Source organism: Pelobates fuscus, chromosome 3 (assembly GCF_036172605.1).
Source record: "Pelobates fuscus isolate aPelFus1 chromosome 3, aPelFus1.pri, whole genome shotgun sequence".
Taxonomy (NCBI): domain Eukaryota; kingdom Metazoa; phylum Chordata; class Amphibia; order Anura; family Pelobatidae; genus Pelobates; species Pelobates fuscus.
In genome coordinates this window covers 418,031,113-418,052,687 of record NC_086319.1, presented here as the reverse complement: position 1 = coordinate 418,052,687, position 21,575 = coordinate 418,031,113, and the positions used below count along the sequence as shown (strand labels likewise).

The window sequence follows — 21,575 nt, the reverse complement described above, 5'->3', positions numbered from 1 at the left end:
CTGAGACGTCACACTGACACGCCTTGGGGAAGTGTATCGTATATCACTAATATACCAAGTCACAGGTCAGGGCTAACACCCGTTACAGTAGAGTTCCCAGAATAGCTCTCGAGACCACTCGTTAAGGGGCAAGGCCCGCCTTCACCCATGTTATAGGACCTGCGAGCTCTACCTGAAATGTTTGCAGACAGATGTTGGGTGACTTGCACGTCACCACTGTTATTTTTCATTTATGTTTACTTTATCTTCAGGAAATACTCTGAACAGTTTTATCAGCGGACCTGCGTGTCCACAGTTAACATTGCTTATATAACTTGAAAAATGGAATAAACAAAAATTTACCAAAAAAAAAATATACACTGTTATATGGCTCCCACTCACATGCACTCTGTGGAACTTAAATAGAGGTTGTAAAGGGTGCGCATTACTAGCGCTCCCCTATATATTTTTTTAGTGTGTCGCTAAAATTCTTCATTTTTATCTATTTTTTCATTTCGGTTAAGGAGGGTTATCTACACCAGTGTTTGAGCAACTTTGCTTGACAAGATAAGATATAAGCGCTTGTTCCCACACTTATTATTGTAAGGAAACACTCTATTTGCTTCTAATAATGAGCTTACAATTGTACTAGAATCTTGAGGTTAAATATTTATTGTAATGAACCAAAGTCTAAACATTTTAAATAAAAGGGCGATTGTTGTGTGTCACCTCTGAGAGATATATTAAACATGTACCCAGACTTTGTAGCAGAGGTTAGTGCTTGGTTATATCTTACTGAAAGTCATATAATGTTTTGATGTATTGTCCTGTTTGTCACTGTAACACCATATCTATTTACTGTTTCTACCTGAATTACTACATGGTTTTGTCACAGTGAAGCATACCCTATAATTTGCCTTAGGCGTATTATTATTCCGTCACAATGATGAATGATTTGTGTATTATTATTTCGTCACGGTGACGCTATCTTTGTAAGTAAGTGATTCTGTCTATAAAACTCTGTGCTGTTTGTGTGAGTATTGTGACATTGTACTGACATCCATCCTGTGAAGATGCCTGCTGTGTGTTACCCTTTCAAGCAGCCTGCTTTGCTGTTCTACAGAAATAAACCCACCATCGCACAGATATTTATTAAAGTAAAAATAATATCTTACAAGGAAGTAAAAACCAGCAAACAGCATGGAGCATAACTAAATGCAGCTCAACAATTAGTCTTCCTCTGGCACTCTACTAACCACTGCCCACTATTTCACTATTACATTGGAAGACTAATCATTGAAACGTGCTACATTTAGTACCAATATTGCTGTGCTCCCTGCTGTTTGCTGGTTCAAAAAGCTTTTTACTTACTTACATGTGAGAAATTGTTATATTTATTATATGTATTTATCCAAAACCATGTCCTTTCATATTTTATTTTTTACAATTCTTTATTTTTTGTTGTCCATCGAATGACAGATAAACTTGCAATGCCAAGACAGCAATAGCAAGTACAATGAAAAACAATTGCATGGCATTTCTATAACATTGCACATTTAAAAAAATGTAACATAGTTTCAGCTGGCTATGCATACATGTCTAAAATATAAATTAAATTAAGCTTTGAATCAGAGTAGGTCCTCTAGACATGAAGATTGCTGCCTACAAAATAATAGATTTGATTAACATGCTAGGCAAGCTAGAGAGAAAAACCACTAGAGCCGAGTCCTCTATAGCATCAGTGCTTTAAAGGACCACTCTAGGCACCCAGACCACTTCAGCTTAATGAAGTGGTCTGGGTGCCAGGTCCAGCTAGCTTTTACCCTTTTTTTTATAAACATAGCAGTTTCAGAGAAACTGCTATGTTTATTCTGAGGGTTAAGCCAGCTTCCAGAGCCTCTAGTGGCTGTCTCACTGACAGCTGCTAGAGGCGCTTGCGTGCTTCTCACTGTGAAAATCACAGTGAGAGCACGCAAGCATCCATAGGAAAGCATTATGAATGCTTTCCTATGCGACCGGCTGAATGCGAGCGCGGCTCCTGCCGCGCATGCGCATTCAGCCGATGACGTCGCGAGGAAGAAGAGGAGGAGTAGTAGAGCTCCCCGCCCGGCGCTGGAGAAAGAGGTAAGTTTAACCCCTTCCTCCCCCCAGAGCCCGGCGGGAGTGGGTCCCTGAGGGTGGGGGCACCCTCAGGGCACTCTAGTGCCAGGAAAACGAGTATGTTTTCCTGGCACTATAGTGGTCCTTTAAGTACAAGAAAAAAACCAAACTCCGTTAGAAGACTATATGTCACAAACACTCATATGCAAATAAAGCAAACATAACAAATAATATATTAAGGCAAACCATGAGCATAATTTGAAACTGTGGTTAAGGTGAAATGTCCACAGTAGTTAATAAGCATGAAGGCTGAGGCTCATATACTGTGGCCTCATCATCCGATACCCTGGGATGGCAAAGCATAGTCCCGCAGCTTGAGGGGCACCTCGTTGGAGAGTGAGGGTTGGAGAGTAAGAGTTGGTGAGCAAAAAGGTTTTCCAGGTAGGGATGAGCATGAGGGAGATGTTGCATTCTGCTGTACCGATGCTGCTTTCGCGTAACCCTCAGTCGCCTGGTTTGAGGCCGAACTTGACTCTCCCCTACGAGACTGGCCTCAGTGCGGTCGCCGGATTCGCCTCCGATGAGTTTAGCCGTGGTACTCTTTGGATGCATGATTCTTTCAGAGAGGCCTCTGCCTTGCTGTGAGGAGTTCCCGGCATTGAGGTCAAGGGCACGGTAGGGGTCAGTTGCTCACCAGCGGATGCCATCAGTCGGCCTTCAAGTTTGGCCCAGAAATCCAGGAACAGCTTGTCCAACATTTCCAGGAAGGGAGAGAGTGTGACTTGGGTTTCATGCGCGCACATGACCTGCGCCATTTTGTGAGACCATTTTGTGAGACCAGGGTGCAGGTAAGTATGACTGTTGATTAGCTCAGTGGTGGGCTGGGATGACCCCCACCGGCCCAAAGGGGGGAGGACACAGGGCTCTGATGAAACACGGTGAGTGCCAGCTCCACATCGGCTCGGAAAAACGGCCGCGTCTCCCGCCCACCGCTCTCACTAGGCCTCCCGGCGGCTTCACTGGGATCCAATGGCGTGCTCTTCGCGGCACTGTTCCATGGTACGCTGCTTGGTTCTGAAAACAGGTACGGCTTTTCGTTTCATGTCACAGATTTTTAGAAGGTCAAAAATTTGCCAGATACTCTGTGTTGTCCCAGAGCTCATGCGAACCGCGTCTAGCCACCATGAAGCTCAGGCCCTGCCCTCGTCCTTTCATATTTAAACTTGTTCCCAGGTTTTTTAATGCAATGGTAAAGCCTTGTGAGTATGTTGTGTTCTTTGCAAGATGGAGGGCAACTCAGCCAGGTTAATGCCCCAGACTGTCCGAGTATACCACCAGCAGGTGCTTGTTCTTGTAAAGATGTATCAGTCTCCTCTAAAATAACTTGTCCATCCTTCGTCTGGGTTTATAAAAAGCTTTGTGTTCCTCCAGTAAGCCAATTATTATTTCTCCCCCACCGATGTGATCAGGAGCTGGGCTGGTAAGTGGTTTAATGGGGGAGAATTGCTTGGCCTCTGTAGCCACCACCATCAGTTTATGTGTGGTGGAGATCAGGATGCCAGTGCAAATTTGTGTTCAGCAGTAATCATTCTCCATGGGTAGAAATTGTGTTAGTTGGAGTTCTACATGTCCTTAATAGCCAATCTAGACAATTTACTTATTTAAATGTTGAAGCCTAATAATGTTATTTGATGGTGTAGGACAGAAAAGTAGATGAAGGTTCATAGATGACCAGCCTTTCCGGGTAGAAGTTGCAGTTTCTGCTTAGTAGCCTAGACAAGAATACAAGTACCTGTAAGGAATATGAAATAGTTAACTTTTCTTGTTCATATGTATTTTATGATTTTATAAGGTTTATAATCATTATTGCTGACTGAAAGGATATGAAACAGTTAAACTCAATTCTGCTAACTGTGGCAAGACTTAAACATTAACATTCTTCCTTCTATAGGATGTGCGACATTGCTAAATCTCAGGATGTCTTCCCCATTCCAATTTCAGGATATTCTTCCCCAGACATATTATCTTTCCATTGTCAGAATAATCTTTCTATAAGGAAGCAATATATCTTATAGTATGGCATATCTCATGACTCATGACAAAATTGTATAAATGCTCGCTTCACAGTAATACAGATTGAGAACTTGTCAAGCACCTTTTTCGTGTCTGTCTGTTATTTGCTGAGCAAGTTTCTCCCGTCAATTGATGTGGTGACCGAGGGACCGAGAACTGAGGGAAATTGAGTCCATTACAGCATTAACCCTTTCAGTACCTAAATACTATGGTACTAAATATTCCCAGTTAATTATCTGACATCCCTCCAAATAGTGCAACAAATGAGCGCTCCTTCGTTCACAAGTAGCTATAGCAAATTGTCCCCTTCAGAGTAAAACATGTCTGTTCCAGTGAGCAACTTTTCAAAGTACTCCAGAGTGTGAATATCTCTTTGTCACATGGACATGGTACATTACTCTATGTAGAACAGTGGGAGAGGGACCTGGGTGGAGATATTGAGGGGGAGGAGTGGCAGGATATGTGGGAGGTGAAGGTCTGTGTGTGTGTGATTTCACAAGAACAAATGTACAAGATTCTCTTCAGATGGCACACAACCCCTGTCCAGTTGCAAAGGATGGCCATACGTCCCACTGATGATTGTTGGTGGATGTGTGGGATGAGGGGAACATATCCCCATATGTGGTGGTTTTGTCCTGTCCTGACACTGTTCTGGGGGGACATCCAGTTTTTACTCAGGGAGGTCTTCCAGAGGCCATTCGAGCTGGACCCCTGGCTGTTTTTACTTGCCAAACTCCAAGAAAGTATGACCCACCGGGAGCAGAAGCTATGTAATAAAATAACTCTGGCTGCAAGGAAAGTCCTGGCGGCTTGCTAGTTGCAACCCTCCCCCGTCAATAGGAGAGGTTAGAGGAAGAAAAAGGACAACTACTTAATGGACCAACTAAAAGCAACATTACATAACTCTCTCCCATCATTTTATAAGGTGTGGGAACCCTGGCATGAATATAAAGATAGAGTGTAATGTCTCTCTTCTGGCGATGTTCTCGCCACTCTAAGATTCCAGCTGGGGCGCCTATGACCCACAGAGGTTCACATAACCAGTTTGAGGATTCTTAGCGGGTGTCATGAGGATTAGGGGCACTTGAGAGAGGAGGAATGAGGGGTTGAGGGAGGCGTGAGCTGAGAGAGGGGAGGGATCCCCTTGCCCAGTAAACAGAATCCCGAACCCCACCCCCGGTGAGTTGATTTCCGAGAGTACGAGAGCACCCACGCAGCGATCCGTAATCTCAGGCCCCACAAATAGTGACCTTGAACTTGGCTGACAGCAGTTACTTAGAGACCGTCACTATTAATCCTTACAATCCCCATCCATACTCACCTTGCTTTCTCTGTGTTCTCTATGTTCTGTTACCTTTCTGTTCTTCTCTCTTTTTGTTCATCTTCATGGCCAATACCTGTCATTTCAACCATATATATCCAAAGCAAGACACAAAAGACATACTTAAGCAGATGTTTTTCATCTATTCACACTCGCCGACAATCAGAGGGTATTGTTGAATTGGTTTATCTCTATATATTGGTATTTGGTTTCCTACTACTCCTTGTCATCAGATTATGAGCTGTTCATTCTTCATTTCTGGGACTCCACTGAGTAAGATACAGCTTCACTGGATTTAGTTCATTGTTCACTGTAGTGGCACGACATCTGCTGTGACCATTTAATCAATGCTTTGTACCATGTGTTTTGATCTCTGTATGATGGCAATTTTTTTAAAAAATAAGAAAAATAGAAGAGCATCTGTAGGAGTGGTTGGACCAGTGAGAAGTAAGTGTTACTGGAGGGTACAATCTACATCAAAGGATTACTCTGACCATTTTTTTTAGATTTGTCTATTTTTATTTAAAATTACCTCTTGTTGGATGTTTGCGAATTAAGCCACAAATGCGCCCATCAATGTCTTCTGATAGAGCAGCATTTAATCCAGTGCTTGTCTATCAGATGGCGTGAATGCTACGCCGCATATAAGACAGTTCATCTTGCCCACATGTCATCTTGCTTACTCCTCGTCCACTACTGCTCGCCCACGTCTCTATCCGAGAGCAGAGGGAGGGACAGAGAGTAACAGGATGGACAAAGGGAGGGTAAAAGCTTGTACTAAATATTGGAAAGGTTTTCCAACAATATTCAATCATTTGGAAAGTTCATTTAAGTTAGGCCTAAATTGGAAAATCCTTATAGAGCAGAAAGACAAGGAATAGAAAAGGAATAAAAAATATTTTGTTATCCGCTTCACATATCTCAAAGCAGTATCCAAATATGGAGAGAAAAAAAACGGGTCGCAAGAGTATTCTGAGAACGGACAGCAGCTGAAATAGCCTGCCCTTCGGTGGGTCCCCGCTCAGAACTCAAGCTGGTTTTAGCTCATCTTGTGCCATTACAGAGAGAACATATCTGAAGCATATCAGACTGGTCCCTGTGGCGGTACCAGCCTTGCCACTGGGCATTGGAGAAGACTGATTGCCAGCCTCCTGCCATGTGACTATGGCCCCTGAGATGTATTGCCTGCTCTCCTGGACTGCTGAGGATTGCTACCCCTTAGGTGGATTTGGCTATGGAGCTTGTGTAGTGCCCTCTGTTGGTAGCAACAGTAATATGCACTACCTGAATAGCAAGACTGGTAATTTGCATATTCGGGTAGATTTGCATATCGCTAATTCTGCATGCAGGAGAGACATTTGTGTTAATTATGGTCTTCCCCACCTATTTATAAATATGTAATTATGTTATAATAAGTCACTGAATGTTGCCTGCTATGATTTGACTGTTTGTAATTTTATTGAGTTTTCACAGCAATGTTAATGTAATGACCAAATGGGCTAGTCCCAAGTAAAATAAAGATTTTGTCAGTTCTACTTCACCCTCAATTTGGAGTCCTGTCTCTTATTGGGGGAATCTGCTACAAGGGATTGCTATGCTCTGCATATTCCCTTGCTATAATCACTCCTAAGCTCTTTTAAGAGCTCGTTCCTGCTTCGCTCTGGAAGGAAGAGAGGTTCGTCCTGCGGTGGTTGTGTTGTCGGCTAGAGTGCTTGGAATCCTCAAGAAGCGCTAGGAGCATCCATCAACGGGGTGTTACCCAGTCGGGGTGCCAGGTGATCCGTTACATTGGTGGCAGCGGTGGGATGGCTTCCTAGCCTTGGGAAAACCAGCACTACTTCAGAGATGGAAGGCCGTGCAGTATCTCCCTTTGATGCCAGGCTCCAGCAGCGACTACAGGATGTGATGCGCAGTATGGAGTATCCTATCCCAGAGGAAAAAGAGACAGAGTGGAGGGTGGCGCTTCGTACCGATCTCTGGAAGGAGGACATCGACGAAATTCGACCCTTCCGGTTCGAGGAAATCCTGACCACTAACCAGCGCCTAGCAGAACAACTAGAGCTGCGGATGCCATTATTGGGAAACCAGCCCTCAGAGGAATGGGTAAGCGAACTGGAGACGTTAGTTGAGACTGAGGTGTGGCTGGATGATTCCTATCGGGCCCTGCGGTGGCATGCTTACCACCTCTACCCATGGCTGATCGAGTACAAGTGTATTGAGGGGGAAGACTACGATGGCCCTGGTTTGTTGTGGGATACTATTGAAACTAGTCTCTGGTTCGGAGACACCGACATTGCTCGCTTCTGGTCCATCCGAGCTGAGCGGGCAGACAACTGGGACCTTACGGAGATCGATGCCATTCAGCCAGATCTATCTTTTCTTGCCAACCGGGAGTGGGAACTAGAACAGGATTATGTTTGCCTATTCCAATCTATAATGCCGCCTGTCTCTGACATGATGGGGCTTATTGACTGTATGCCACCGGAAGCATTGAGTTTAGTTCTTCCTCCCCAGCAACCAAGCCTGTTATCAGGGGACCTTGGTACTGTACCACATATGTCCCAACCAGCACCAGAGATGGAAGATCTTATTGACTTGTCCTGGGAAGACACCCAGCTGGCAGGTGGAGATGGGACCGAGGTCTCTCTACCGGCCCTACAGGGATGCTGGGCAGTCGGCCCAGATCCCCAGCGGCAGTATGTATCCCAGGGAGCTGAAGGTGCCGTCCTTCCTCCCCAGCGGCAGTGTGTGTCCTTAGGAGAGGAGACAGTTGGTCCCTCTTCCCAGCAGTCCAGTGAGTCTCAGGGAGACGAAGGTGCAGTCCTTCCTCCCAAGCGGCAGTGTGTGTCCTTAGGAGAGGAGACAGTTGGTCCCTCTCCCCAGCAGTCCAGTGAGTCTCAGGGAGCCGAAGGTGCAGTCCTTCCTCCCCAGCGGCAGTGTGTGTTACAGGGAGCTGAAGGTGTCGTCCTTCCTCCCCAGCAGCAGTGTGTGTCATTAGGAGAGGAGACAGTTAGTCTCTCTCCCCAGCGGCTGAAAGTATGTATGGGAGAGGAGCTTGTTACCCCCTCTCCCCAGCAGCTGAAAGTATGTATGGGAGAGGAGCTTGTTACCCCCTCTCCCCAGCAGCAGCTTAACCCACCAAGGGGAGACAGTAAGCTCCACAACAGTGCAGATGGGACCGTGGTCTCTGCACATGCACCACTAGGGGTAGGGACAGTCGGTCCTGTCCACCAGCAGCAGGGCTGTTTAGCCAAAGGGGAGACAGTCGGTCTCCCCCTCCAGCACCAGGACTATGTAACCAAAGGGGAGACCGTCGGTCTCCCCCTCCAGCAGCAGCCCCAGATCCCGAGAGAGGAGCCTACCAACTCTTCTTTTCAGCATGGCTCCAACCAGGCTACTCCCGTGGTAGCGCTGGCACTCAGCAACCCACCAAGGCAGCCTATCAGTACCCCACACAGCCTTGTTGAGGCACCTGGACATGGACGAGCTAATCTTTTACCCAGGTGTAGTAACCATGTATTGTGGGTAGGCTGTATTACGGTTTGTGCTTCGTGGGTGGGTTGCTGGACTAACCAGGGCACTGACCGGCAGGAGGTCAGATACCCTGTTAGTCTGTTTGGAAAAGGGGAGAAATGTGGCGGTACCAGCCTTGCCACTGGGCATTGGAGAAGACTGATTGCCAGCCTCCTGCCATGTGACTATGGCCCCTGAGATGTATTGCCTGCTCTCCTGGACTGCTGAGGATTGCTACCCCTTAGGTGGATTTGGCTATGGAGCTTGTGTAGTGCCCTCTGTTGGTAGCAACAGTAATATGCACTACCTGAATAGCAAGACTGGTAATTTGCATATTCGGGTAGATTTGCATATCGCTAATTCTGCATGCAGGAGAGACATTTGTGTTAATTATGGTCTTCCCCACCTATTTATAAATATGTAATTATGTTATAATAAGTCACTGAATGTTGCCTGCTATGATTTGACTGTTTGTAATTTTATTGAGTTTTCACAGCAATGTTAATGTAATGACCAAATGGGCTAGTCCCAAGTAAAATAAAGATTTTGTCAGTTCTACTTCACCCTCAATTTGGAGTCCTGTCTCTTATTGGGGGAATCTGCTACAAGGGATTGCTATGCTCTGCATATTCCCGTGCTATAATCACTCCTAAGCTCTTTTAAGAGCTCGTTCCTGCTTCGCTCTGGAAGGAAGAGAGGTTCGTCCTGCGGTGGTTGTGTTGTCGGCTAGAGTGCTTGGAATCCTCAAGAAGCGCTAGGAGCATCCATCAACGGAGTTACCCAGTCGGGGTGCCAGGTGATCCGTTACAGTCCCACCCATACGGGCAGTCCAGATCCGAAATGCCAGCAAATTCTCTCTGCACGAGAGATACAGCAACCCCAGACGATCGTTTCAGCCTTGTAAGGCATCATCAGTGAGGCATAGCTGATATCTCTCTAGGCACAGTGAGCAAGGGGTCCACGTCTGGATTACCCTTTAAGCTTATGGAGAGAAAAAAAACGGGTCGCAAGAGTATTCTGAGAACGGACAGCAGCTGAAATAGCCTGCCCTTCGGTGGGTCCCCGCTCAGAACTCAAGCTGGTTTTAGCTCATCTTGTGCCATTACAGAGAGAACATATCTGAAGCATATCAGACTGGTCCCACCCATACGGGCAGTCCAGATCCGAAATGCCAGCAAATTCTCTCTGCACGAGAGATACAGCAACCCCAGACGATCGTTTCAGCCTTGTAAGGCATCATCAGTGAGGCATAGCTGATATCTCTCTAGGCACCGTGAGCAAGGGGTCCACGTCTGGATTACCCTTTAAGCTTATGGAGAGAAAAAAAACGGGTCGCAAGAGTATTCTGAGAACGGACAGCAGCTGAAATAGCCTGCCCTTCGGTGGGTCCCCGCTCAGAACTCAAGCTGGTTTTAGCTCATCTTGTGCCATTACAGAGAGAACATATCTGAAGCATATCAGACTGGTCCCACCCATACGGGCAGTCCAGATCCGAAATGCCAGCAAATTCTCTCTGCACGAGAGATACAGCAACCCCAGACGATCGTTTCAGCCTTGTAAGGCATCATCAGTGAGGCATAGCTGATATCTCTCTAGGCACCGTGAGCAAGGGGTCCACGTCTGGATTACCCTTTAAGCTTATGGAGAGAAAAAAAACGGGTCGCAAGAGTATTCTGAGAACGGACAGCAGCTGAAATAGCCTGCCCTTCGGTGGGTCCCCGCTCAGAACTCAAGCTGGTTTTAGCTCATCTTGTGCCATTACAGAGAGAACATATCTGAAGCATATCAGACTGGTCCCACCCATTCGGGCAGTCCAGATCCGAAATGCCAGCAAATTCTCTCTGCACGAGAGATACAGCAACCCCAGACGATCGTTTCAGCCTTGTAAGGCATCATCAGTGAGGCATAGCTGATATCTCTCTAGGCACCGTGAGCAAGGGGTCCACGTCTGGATTACCCTTTAAGCTTATGAAGAGGAAAAAAAACGGGTCGCAAGAGTATTCTGAGAACGGACAGCAGCTGAAATAGCCTGCCCTTCGGTGGGTCCCCGCTCAGAACTCAAGCTGGTTTTAGCTCATCTTGTGCCATTACAGAGAGAACATATCTGAAGCATATCAGACTGGTCCCACCCATACGGGCAGTCCAGATCCGAAATGCCAGCAAATTCTCTCTGCACGAGAGATACAGCAACCCCAGACGATCGTTTCAGCCTTGTAAGGCATCATCAGTGAGGCATAGCTGATATCTCTCTAGGCACCGTGAGCAAGGGGTCCACGTCTGGATTACCCTTTAAGCTTATGGAGAGAAAAAAAACGGGTCGCAAGAGTATTCTGAGAACGGACAGCAGCTGAAATAGCCTGCCCTTCGGTGGGTCCCCGCTCAGAACTCAAGCTGGTTTTAGCTCATCTGGTTTTAGCTCATCAACAGCTTGAGAACTGAGCGGTGACCGACCGAAGGGCAGGCTATTTCAGTTGCTGCCCGTTCTCAGTATTCTCTTGCGACCAATTTTTTACTCTCCACAAGTTTAAGGGATAATCCAGACGTGGACCCCTTGCTCACGGTGCCTAGGGAGATATCAGCTATGCCTCACTGATGATGCCTTACAAGGCTGAAACGATCGTCTGGGGTTGCTGTGTCTCTCGTGCAGAGGGAACTTGCTGGCATTTCGGATCTGGACTGCCCGTATGGGTGGGACCAGTCTGATATGTTTCAGAGAAGTTCTCTCTGTAATGGCACAAGATGAGCAAAAAACAGCTTGAGAACTGAGCGGTGACCGACCGAAGGGCAGGCTATTTCAGTTGCTGCCCGTTCTCAGTATTCTCTTGCGACCAATTTTTTACTCTCCACAAGTTTAAGGGATAATCCAGACGTGGACCCCTTGCTCACGGTGCCTAGGGAGATATCAGCTATGCCTCACTGATGATGCCTTACAAGGCTGAAACGATCGTCTGGGGTTGCTGTGTCTCTCGTGCAGAGGGAACTTGCTGGCATTTCGGATCTGGACTGCCCGTATGGGTGGGACCAGTCTGATATGTTTCAGAGAAGTTCTCTCTGTAATGGCACAAGATGAGCAAAAAACAGCTTGAGAACTGAGCGGTGACCGACCGAAGGGCAGGCTATTTCAGTTGCTGCCCGTTCTCAGTATTCTCTTGCGACCAATTTTTTACTCTCCACAAGTTTAAGGGATAATCCAGACGTGGACCCCTTGCTCACGGTGCCTAGGGAGATATCAGCTATGCCTCACTGATGATGCCTTACAAGGCTGAAACGATCGTCTGGGGTTGCTGTGTCTCTCGTGCAGAGGGAACTTGCTGGCATTTCGGATCTGGACTGCCCGTATGGGTGGGACCAGTCTGATATGTTTCAGAGAAGTTCTCTCTGTAATGGCACAAGATGAGCAAAAAACAGCTTGAGAACTGAGCGGTGACCGACCGAAGGGCAGGCTATTTCAGTTGCTGCCCGTTCTCAGTATTCTCTTGCGACCAATTTTTTACTCTCCACAAGTTTAAGGGATAATCCAGACGTGGACCCCTTGCTCACGGTGCCTAGGGAGATATCAGCTATGACTCACTGATGATGCCTTACAAGGCTGAAACGATCGTCTGGGGTTGCTGTGTCTCTCGTGCAGAGGGAACTTGCTGGCATTTCGGATCTGGACTGCCCGTATGGGTGGGACCAGTCTGATATGTTTCAGAGAAGTTCTCTCTGTAATGGCACAAGATGAGCAAAAAACAGCTTGAGAACTGAGCGGTGACCGACCGAAGGGCAGGCTATTTCAGTTGCTGCCCGTTCTCAGTATTCTCTTGCGACCAATTTTTTACTCTCCACAAGTTTAAGGGATAATCCAGACGTGGACCCCTTGCTCACGGTGCCTAGGGAGATATCAGCAATGCCTCACTGATGATGCCTTACAAGGCTGAAACGATCGTCTGGGGTTGCTGTGTCTCTCGTGCAGAGGGAACTTGCTGGCATTTCGGATCTGGACTGCCCGTATGGGTGGGACCAGTCTGATATGTTTCAGAGAAGTTCTCTCTGTAATGGCACAAGATGAGCAAAAAACAGCTTGAGAACTGAGCGGTGACCGACCGAAGGGCAGGCTATTTCAGTTGCTGCCCGTTCTCAGTATTCTCTTGCGACCAATTTTTTACTCTCCACAAGTTTAAGGGATAATCCAGACGTGGACCCCTTGCTCACGGTGCCTAGGGAGATATCAGCTATGCCTCACTGATGATGCCTTACAAGGCTGAAACGATCGTCTGGGGTTGCTGTGTCTCTCGTGCAGAGGGAACTTGCTGGCATTTCGGATCTGGACTGCCCGTATGGGTGGGACCAGTCTGATATGTTTCAGAGAAGTTCTCTCTGTAATGGCACAAGATGAGCAAAAAACAGCTTGAGAACTGAGCGGTGACCGACCGAAGGGCAGGCTATTTCAGTTGCTGCCCGTTCTCAGTATTCTCTTGCGACCAATTTTTTACTCTCCACAAGTTTAAGGGATAATCCAGACGTGGACCCCTTGCTCACGGTGCCTAGGGAGATATCAGCTATGCCTCACTGATGATGCCTTACAAGGCTGAAACGATCGTCTGGGGTTGCTGTGTCTCTCGTGCAGAGGGAACTTGCTGGCATTTCGGATCTGGACTGCCCGTATGGGTGGGACCAGTCTGATATGTTTCAGAGAAGTTCTCTCTGTAATGGCACAAGATGAGCAAAAAACAGCTTGAGAACTGAGCGGTGACCGACCGAAGGGCAAGCTATTTCAGTTGCTGCCCGTTCTCAGTATTCTCTTGCGACCAATTTTTTACTCTCCACAAGTTTAAGGGATAATCCAGACGTGGACCCCTTGCTCACGGTGCCTAGGGAGATATCAGCTATGCCTCACTGATGATGCCTTACAAGGCTGAAACGATCGTCTGGGGTTGCTGTGTCTCTCGTGCAGAGGGAACTTGCTGGCATTTCGGATCTGGACTGCCCGTATGGGTGGGACCAGTCTGATATGTTTCAGAGAAGTTCTCTCTGTAATGGCACAAGATGAGCAAAAAACAGCTTGAGAACTGAGCGGTGACCGACCGAAGGGCAGGCTATTTCAGTTGCTGCCCGTTCTCAGTATTCTCTTGCGACCAATTTTTTACTCTCCACAAGTTTAAGGGATAATCCAGACGTGGACCCCTTGCTCACAGTGCCTAGGGAGATATCAGCTATGCCTCACTGATGATGCCTTACAAGGCTGAAACGATCGTCTGGGGTTGCTGTGTCTCTCGTGCAGAGGGAACTTGCTGGCATTTCGGATCTGGACTGCCCGTATGGGTGGGACCAGTCTGATATGTTTCAGAGAAGTTCTCTCTGTAATGGCACAAGATGAGCAAAAAACAGCTTGAGAACTGAGCGGTGACCGACCGAAGGGCAGGCTATTTCAGTTGCTGCCCGTTCTCAGTATTCTCTTGCGACCAATTTTTTACAGTATCCAAATATGGCCACACACAGTCTGCACACATCTTCAGCGAGTTCTGAAAGAGTAGTGTCACACTTGCCGTGATAGGAAGTGGTAAATTCTTCTTTATAATATCACTGTATCTAACCACAATTTTGTCCCAGCATGATCACAACCATTGGGTGTGTAGTGGTTATGAGATATTTTCCTCCAGCAAAACAAGGCTCAAAAGAATAGTCATACAGAGGTCTGGACACGCATCATAGTGCCATTTGTAACAGATGTTCCGCAGGGCTTGTCAGGTTTGATAGGAAAGCTAGGTAAATAGAATGTATCATCTTATTGCTTTTGTTATAACGCTAAGCCCTCTATAGCTAAGGATCATTAGATATAACAGTCAAAGTGTGAGGTCAAAGGATACAAAAAGATAACAATACGGTGAAACAAACCAAAAGTTTAGAAGGACAGAAATCAGTATGGTTTTAGATTTTATAGCTCTAGTTTCTGACAAAATCAGGGTGATTTTCGCTATACTGTTAAATATAATGAAATAATGGTTTCTTATAATGTTTGTTTCTGCAGACGCTCACAGACAGTACACAGATCTCCTGCAGAGCCCATTCTCCCTAGTGCTGCATTGTGTTCCACAGAGGAGCCCTATGGGCCAGAATTCTGGGCCAGACTGATCAGGCAGCCTAGGTGAGTGGTCTTATCACTGGGCTCCCACCAGCTATGCCATATCACTGGTCCCTTTCCAGGGCCATGTCATTGCTCTGTCCCCTGTGCCATATCATTAGTCCCTTTCCAGGGCCATGTTATCGCTCTGTCCCCTGTGTCCTATCACTGGTCCCTTTCAAGGGCCATGTCATCACTCTGTCCCCTGTGTCCTATCACTGGTCCCTTTCAAGGGCCATGTCATCACTCTGTCCCCTGTGTCCTATCACTGGTCCCTTTCAAGGGCCATGTCATTTCTCTGTCCCCTGTGTCCTATCACTGGTCCCTTTCCAGGGCCATGTCTTCGCTCTGTCCCCTATGTCCTATCACTGGTCCCTTTCCAGGGCCATGTTCACTCTATCCCCTCTGTCCTATCACTGGTTCATTTCCAGGGCCATTGCATCACTCTGTCCCCTCTGTCCTATCACTGGTCCCTTTCCAAGGTCATTGATTCCTTTACCTGGGCATTGAGCAGGGCCGTAACAGGTCCCACATGGTGATTTACTGGCCATTTTAGTTAATGGGCTGCTCACCAATTAATAGATATGCCTGCCAAAAGTTGCAGATTCATCTTGGTTGACCACATTACGACTTGAATTGGCTTTAGTAAATATGAGAATTGACCATCTGTAATTTAGTAAATTGTGTCCATCTAGACTAGAGGATGGGAATAGACCAGTTAGCCTTTGGTAATCGTATTTCACCTTTAACACCTATGACAATATCTCATACTGCAGGTTGCAAATGAAACCATCCCAGCTGGTCCAAATATTTTACTCTGGAAAAGCTCAAAATTATTTTGCCCATTGTCAGTCTAACCCTACCTTATTCATTCAAACTCTGCTCATCGTTGTTGAATTTTCATTGGTTCTTTAACATAATAACAAAGTAAATGTGTTCAATTTCAGCATCCATTTTATGAGGGAACAAACAGATTTTAAGGTATATTAAGTGTCTGTCTGTCTGTATCTGTGTGCTAACAGGGTATTCAGTGAACGAGGTGGGAGCTGGTCTGGAGAGGATATCTCCGTAAGGACAGAAGAGTGCTTGGAGATATTTCCATTACTTCAGCTGTAGCAGGGGTGTGTGCCAATGATGTAGGGGGGTGTGATAGAGACGTTATGTTTAGGTTTTATTGGCAAAAACAATGTGAGGACTATTCTCCTGTGTCAGGATTTATATAATAGAATGTGGAAGTAACACACAATGAATGTGGGGAGGGGAGGGTATAGAACAATATGGTTATTAAAATAGAGTATGTACATTTTATTTTTTTTTAGAGAGATTTCGAAAGTGATGGCAGAGATTATTTTAATATCACAGTACTCTTTATTATCCATGTGCCTTGTGTTTATCTTATCCTTTATTTGTAAAAAGATGAGCAGTTATCCCGTGTGCAGAGAGGAGGAAGACTGGCGCAGCCTATCTGTCTCAGGATTAGAGACTCTCCCCTCTCCGGCTGAATTATGTAGAAAAAGGAGAAAGAAGAACAGCCAGCGTGTAACAGAGAGAAGAGTCTTGGCTGTCTATCAGCATCTCCAAGAGCTCAGGAGTAAACAGAGCAGCCTTGAACAGTGAGTATCTATTACAATGATTTATATAGAGCTAACATAGTCTGCAGCACTGTACAGTAGGAAACACACATTTAATGCTAACAAACCATGTATGACATACAGGATCTGTAGGTGAAGAGGAGTCTGCTTGAACAAGCTCACAATCTAAAGGAGCAGTTTCCACTGACATAGTACCCCCCCAATATTGTATAATGACATGAGCCATCTTTACCAAACTCCGGCTACCCCATCATCACGGCACGTAATAAATTCCCCACCCCAGCGCTTTGGTGTCTAGGGCATAAGTGGATCACAATAATTTATTTTTTATTTTTTTTATATTCTTTATTTTTGGCGTGTATAGAGTAATGCACAGATTAATAATAACATGTCACTTAGGTACTATACATATCCAGTGGAGTAACAAATATTTGGAAAGACTTATCATTATCTTAAAAAGGGCCATTCTCTTTATAATTGTTCATTCTAGGGCAACATGCCTAAACAGTGCTGAAACATACAACATCCCATGATAAGAGAGAACAGAGTGTGAGGCAGAATATGCAGTGAACAAACATGGAGATTGACTGATATGAGCCACATGTAAACTATGCTAGTGTGCATGGGATTTTCTAGGCCTGAAATCTGTTTAAGCACAGCATGCATCAATTTAAAAATAAGTGGAAAAACAAGCTAATAAAGCACATCAAACAAGAACTGAGCACTGGCTAATAAACACCCTTTCGGTTTGCAAGTGTCCACCAGCAGGTTGTAGGACAAGGATGCGATGCTTGGGGTGGTAGTCCGAAATGCTGCCTAGGCCCATTCTAGCCGCATACCAGGAGGTGCTGATGGGGACTGTCTCCATGTGTCCTGGGGTGACAGCATGAGGGAGCTCCCTGAAGGTGGCGGTGCATAGGGATAAGCTTGCCCCAGAACAGTCCCTTTCACAGTTGGGGGATCTGAGCGAGGTAGGAGATGGCTCAGATGCCTCGCCTCATTCGTCTCCTCTGTCAGATCACGGAGCATCAAGCATACATGATTTACCTGCTGTTGACAATTTTCAGAGAATGCAAAGGGCTCTGTAGCAGGCCAGGGTGACCCACCTCGGAGGGTCTATCTTGCCTCCCTGGCGAAGGGCAGTGATACCGAACCCCACTTCTTGGTCAGCTCCTGTTGTATGCTTCTATGGATCCTCATGTTGCCTTAGCAGTTTCCAAAAGGCTGCACAGATGCTGTCAAATATTGCCAGGGCCAAGCCTCACATTCCTTGTGGAGTCTTGCTCCGTCACCATGTTTGATGCACGTGTTAATCCCCTTAATCACAGCAAAATGGGCTCAGATCAGTCCAAGATGATGGTAGGTGACTGAAAGTGCCGGGATATTCCTCATCGGCATGGGGGGGAATGGGGCAGTCCACCGTGGTTATGTCTGGTTCATGGGTTGAGGGAGCATCCGCCTCCACCTCGCTCACTGCCATAGAGCTAAGCCGCGATTAGGCTGTGAGTTTCCCCCGGTTGGTCGTCCGGCCACAAAAGCAGTTGTCGGCTTTCAAAATCACTGAGTAGGAGCCTCAAGCTTGAGGTGAGTTGGCAGGGTGAGAGAGCCAGTTTGCATTAAAAGTATTTGCAAAAAGGACTATAATAACAATAAAACTCCAAAAGCTCAGGCAATGTGCGACTGCTCTCCTTGCTGGTCAAGCTCTGCCCCACCCCGCGAATCACAATTAATTAATTACCTACCAAACACCCAGGTGCCTTTCAACAGTATCTCTGAAATAATACATTTCCCCCAGGTTATCCCAAGCAGCATACGTCCATGGAAAGTTCTGGACGTGAAGATCAAACTGTATGAAAATTTGGCCCGGGCTGTGACCATTCTCCCATCTGGCCCTGGGTTCCAAGCTATTTGGTGGGAATTCCTGGTCACCAATGCTGGCTTCCTGTAGCTCCAGAGCAGGAAGCTCCCTCGAGTCCTTGGTGTCATCAGATGCCTCATCACCTCCCTGATTCCTTTTCCAAATAGCACCCTTATTTCTGGGTAGTTTCCAGTCAGGCGCGCTGTGCCTGAATGAGCCTCCTGATTGTCCCTGATGGTAGAGGGTTGACTTATTTGGCTCCTAAATGTCCGGCAGGGTAAAGACACAGCGAGGGCGGGACAAATAGGTGATTACTGTCATTTTAGGGAGGTGTTGGTTTGGAGTTCTGCGCTGTCACGCCAAAGGTGCATAATTCATTGTTGCACAATAGAATATTGCCATTCAATGTAATTTGTGTAGTGCATATATGAATTGGCCACTTGGTGGAGATCAGATGACAGAAGGGATAATGTAAATTGTGTAGGCATGTGAAAAGGGGCAGATGGTTTGCAACATGGATTGATCCTTTGATAATCAAAGGCTCTGCAGGGTGTGAGATTCTACACTTGAGGTGCCTGGATGCTTGGGTCCAATGTAAACTAGCTGACTTCAGCCATATGGCCTGTACCTTTTAATCGATGAGTTGATTTCTTTGATATATTAATGATCATTAGCTTTCAAGAAAAAAAGAAAAAGAAAAACAAGCCTTGTGTTCCAGTATCATATCCAAAAGAAACAATGATACAAAATAATAATTGAGCCCCCTTTTTGTTATATTTGGAATGGGACGGGCACAATCTCCTAATCAAGCCTAAACATGATTTCCCCCATCCCCATATGTGAAGGGATTGTGATGTCTGTTATATAAGTTAAGAGCATGATTGTGATGTCTGTTATATAAGTTAGCATGACATATCTATGGAATGGAAAAATGGTAACAAATTAATAGATTCAATTATTATTTCTGTGGCAAGTACATAAGATGAGATAGAACCAAATGTTTCCATTTGGATTGATGTTTGTAACGGATTACCTGGCACCCCGACTGGGTACCTCCATTGAAGGATGCTCCTAGTGCTTCCTGAGGACTCCAAGCACTGCAGCAAACACCACAACCACCGAACCGGAGAAGCATACGAATGCTCTCAAGCATATGAATGCTGTAAACAGATGAACAGGAAAAGCATACAATCCAATTCCCCCAATGTGACGAGACGACACTTCGTTTTGAGGTCAAGCAGAACTGACTGTACTGGCACATACATCCTCTTTTATTCACAATCCACAAACATAGTACTGCCCACGGGGTTTAGAAATACAACCAATCAATCCGTACAATACACACAGACACTCCCACACAAAATCTTCCCCTCTGCCTGTGATATGATTACTGAACACAATGGGTAATAAAATTATCACAGGCAGAGAAATACAGTATTATAAAACATATCACAGGGACCCCAAAACATGCAATAAACCCATAAACTGGGGGATCTAGGTGAATCACATATCCAAAATCCATCCAGATCCGTTCAGTAGTTTGGAAGATACAGTTTAATGCAGATTCAGCAGAACATATACAGGCTATATGAAAAATAATTACTGTATAATGTGTCCCCTGTTGTATAGTTTAAAACTACTGCACAATGTCTTTGTGCACCAAATACCGGCGAGATGGCACCGTGTAGAAAAGTCCAAACAGTGTCTGTGAGTTAAAATGGCCGCCATCCATTGTTCTCACCATGTGCTTCATCCATTGTTCTCACCATGTGCCTCTGATACATGAAATGGTGGCCACCCAGTAACTCCACAGTATGTCCCCAGATGGTTCTTAAAAGGCCAGCAGCAGCATAATAAAATACAATATGCCCAAATCAGTTCCTAGAAGGACAATACATCCCAGGGCCATAGTCGCAGGGCAGGAGGCTGGCAAACAGGCCCCTCCAAAAACCAGTGGCGAGGTCACTTTCGCCACAATGTTGGTCTGGAACACAAGGGGGTGGTCACTTATTGTGTCACCAATTGCCTTTCTTCTATTTCTGACTGGATGTCCTCCTGCTTTCTGAAACTCAATCTCTCTAAAACTGAGTTTCCCCAGAAGCCGTACCGCCCCCTACAATCTGTGGTGAATGCTCTGTGAGTGATCTTTCTCCTCTGTCGCTCCTCTCACACCTCATCCCTCTGTCGATCTTTACACTAACCATTACTTATAAACAGGGGCGTACCTAGAGCATATGGCACCCGGGGCGGGTCCTAGTTTTGGCACCCCCCCCCCTGCACTTTAAAATGTACAAAACACACACAATTTTTTTTTAATGTATGTAGCATTGAGCAGTGCTTGCATGTTTCAATGTAAGCATGCTTTTGTATGGAGTGAGTGCGAGTGAATGAATGGGTGTGTTTGTATGTAGTGTTTGCATTTTAATGCAGGCATGCTTTTGTGTGTAGTGGTGTGGTATATAATGGTGATGTTTTAATACAAAGGTGTGTTTGTATGTAGTGTTTGCACCGGAATGCAGGGATGTGTTTGTGTGTAGTGTTGGCAAGATGCTGAGATGTATGCAGATATATACACACACTGACACACATGCAGATACAGACACACATTTACACACATGCAACTACACAGACACAATGCCATCCTCCTGTTTAGTACCTGCTGGCTGAGGCTGTTGGGAGTTGGGCTCTAGTTCTCTCCCAATCAGTGCCGCCCTCCATCCTGCGTGTCTCAGTGTTAGCTGGGAGGAAGTGACTGAATTTCACTTCCCCCAGGGCTACCATTAAATTATTACAGAAGCCTGGTCGCACCATTAAAGCACCACCGTGCACAACTGGGCCCCTGAAGCAGTGGTGACTCTAGGAACAATATATAGGGGAGGCACTGTGGCGAAACCAACCTCGCCACTGGGCCCTGGAGAAGCCTGTTTGCTAGCCTCCTACCTACTGACTATGGCCCCTGGGTTATTTGGGGCATATTGTACTGTATATTGCTGCTACTGGCCCTTTTAACAGCATCTATGGACATATTGGGACTTT

The 21,575-nt window shown here is 46.1% G+C and overlaps 1 protein-coding gene across 2 annotated transcripts in view; it reads left to right on the top strand.

Moving 5' to 3' along the window:
• LOC134603618 (protein INCA1-like) overlaps positions 1 to 21,575 on the top strand; it is a 108,317-nt gene that overhangs the window by 61,890 nt on the left and 24,852 nt on the right. For both annotated transcript variants that reach the window (XM_063449763.1, XM_063449764.1), the window contains exons 3-5: positions 14,997 to 15,113; positions 16,037 to 16,070; positions 16,506 to 16,702. In XM_063449763.1, the coding sequence (XP_063305833.1) occupies positions 14,997 to 15,113; positions 16,037 to 16,070; positions 16,506 to 16,702 (348 nt within the window). The remainder of the gene's footprint in view (positions 1 to 14,996; positions 15,114 to 16,036; positions 16,071 to 16,505; positions 16,703 to 21,575) is intronic.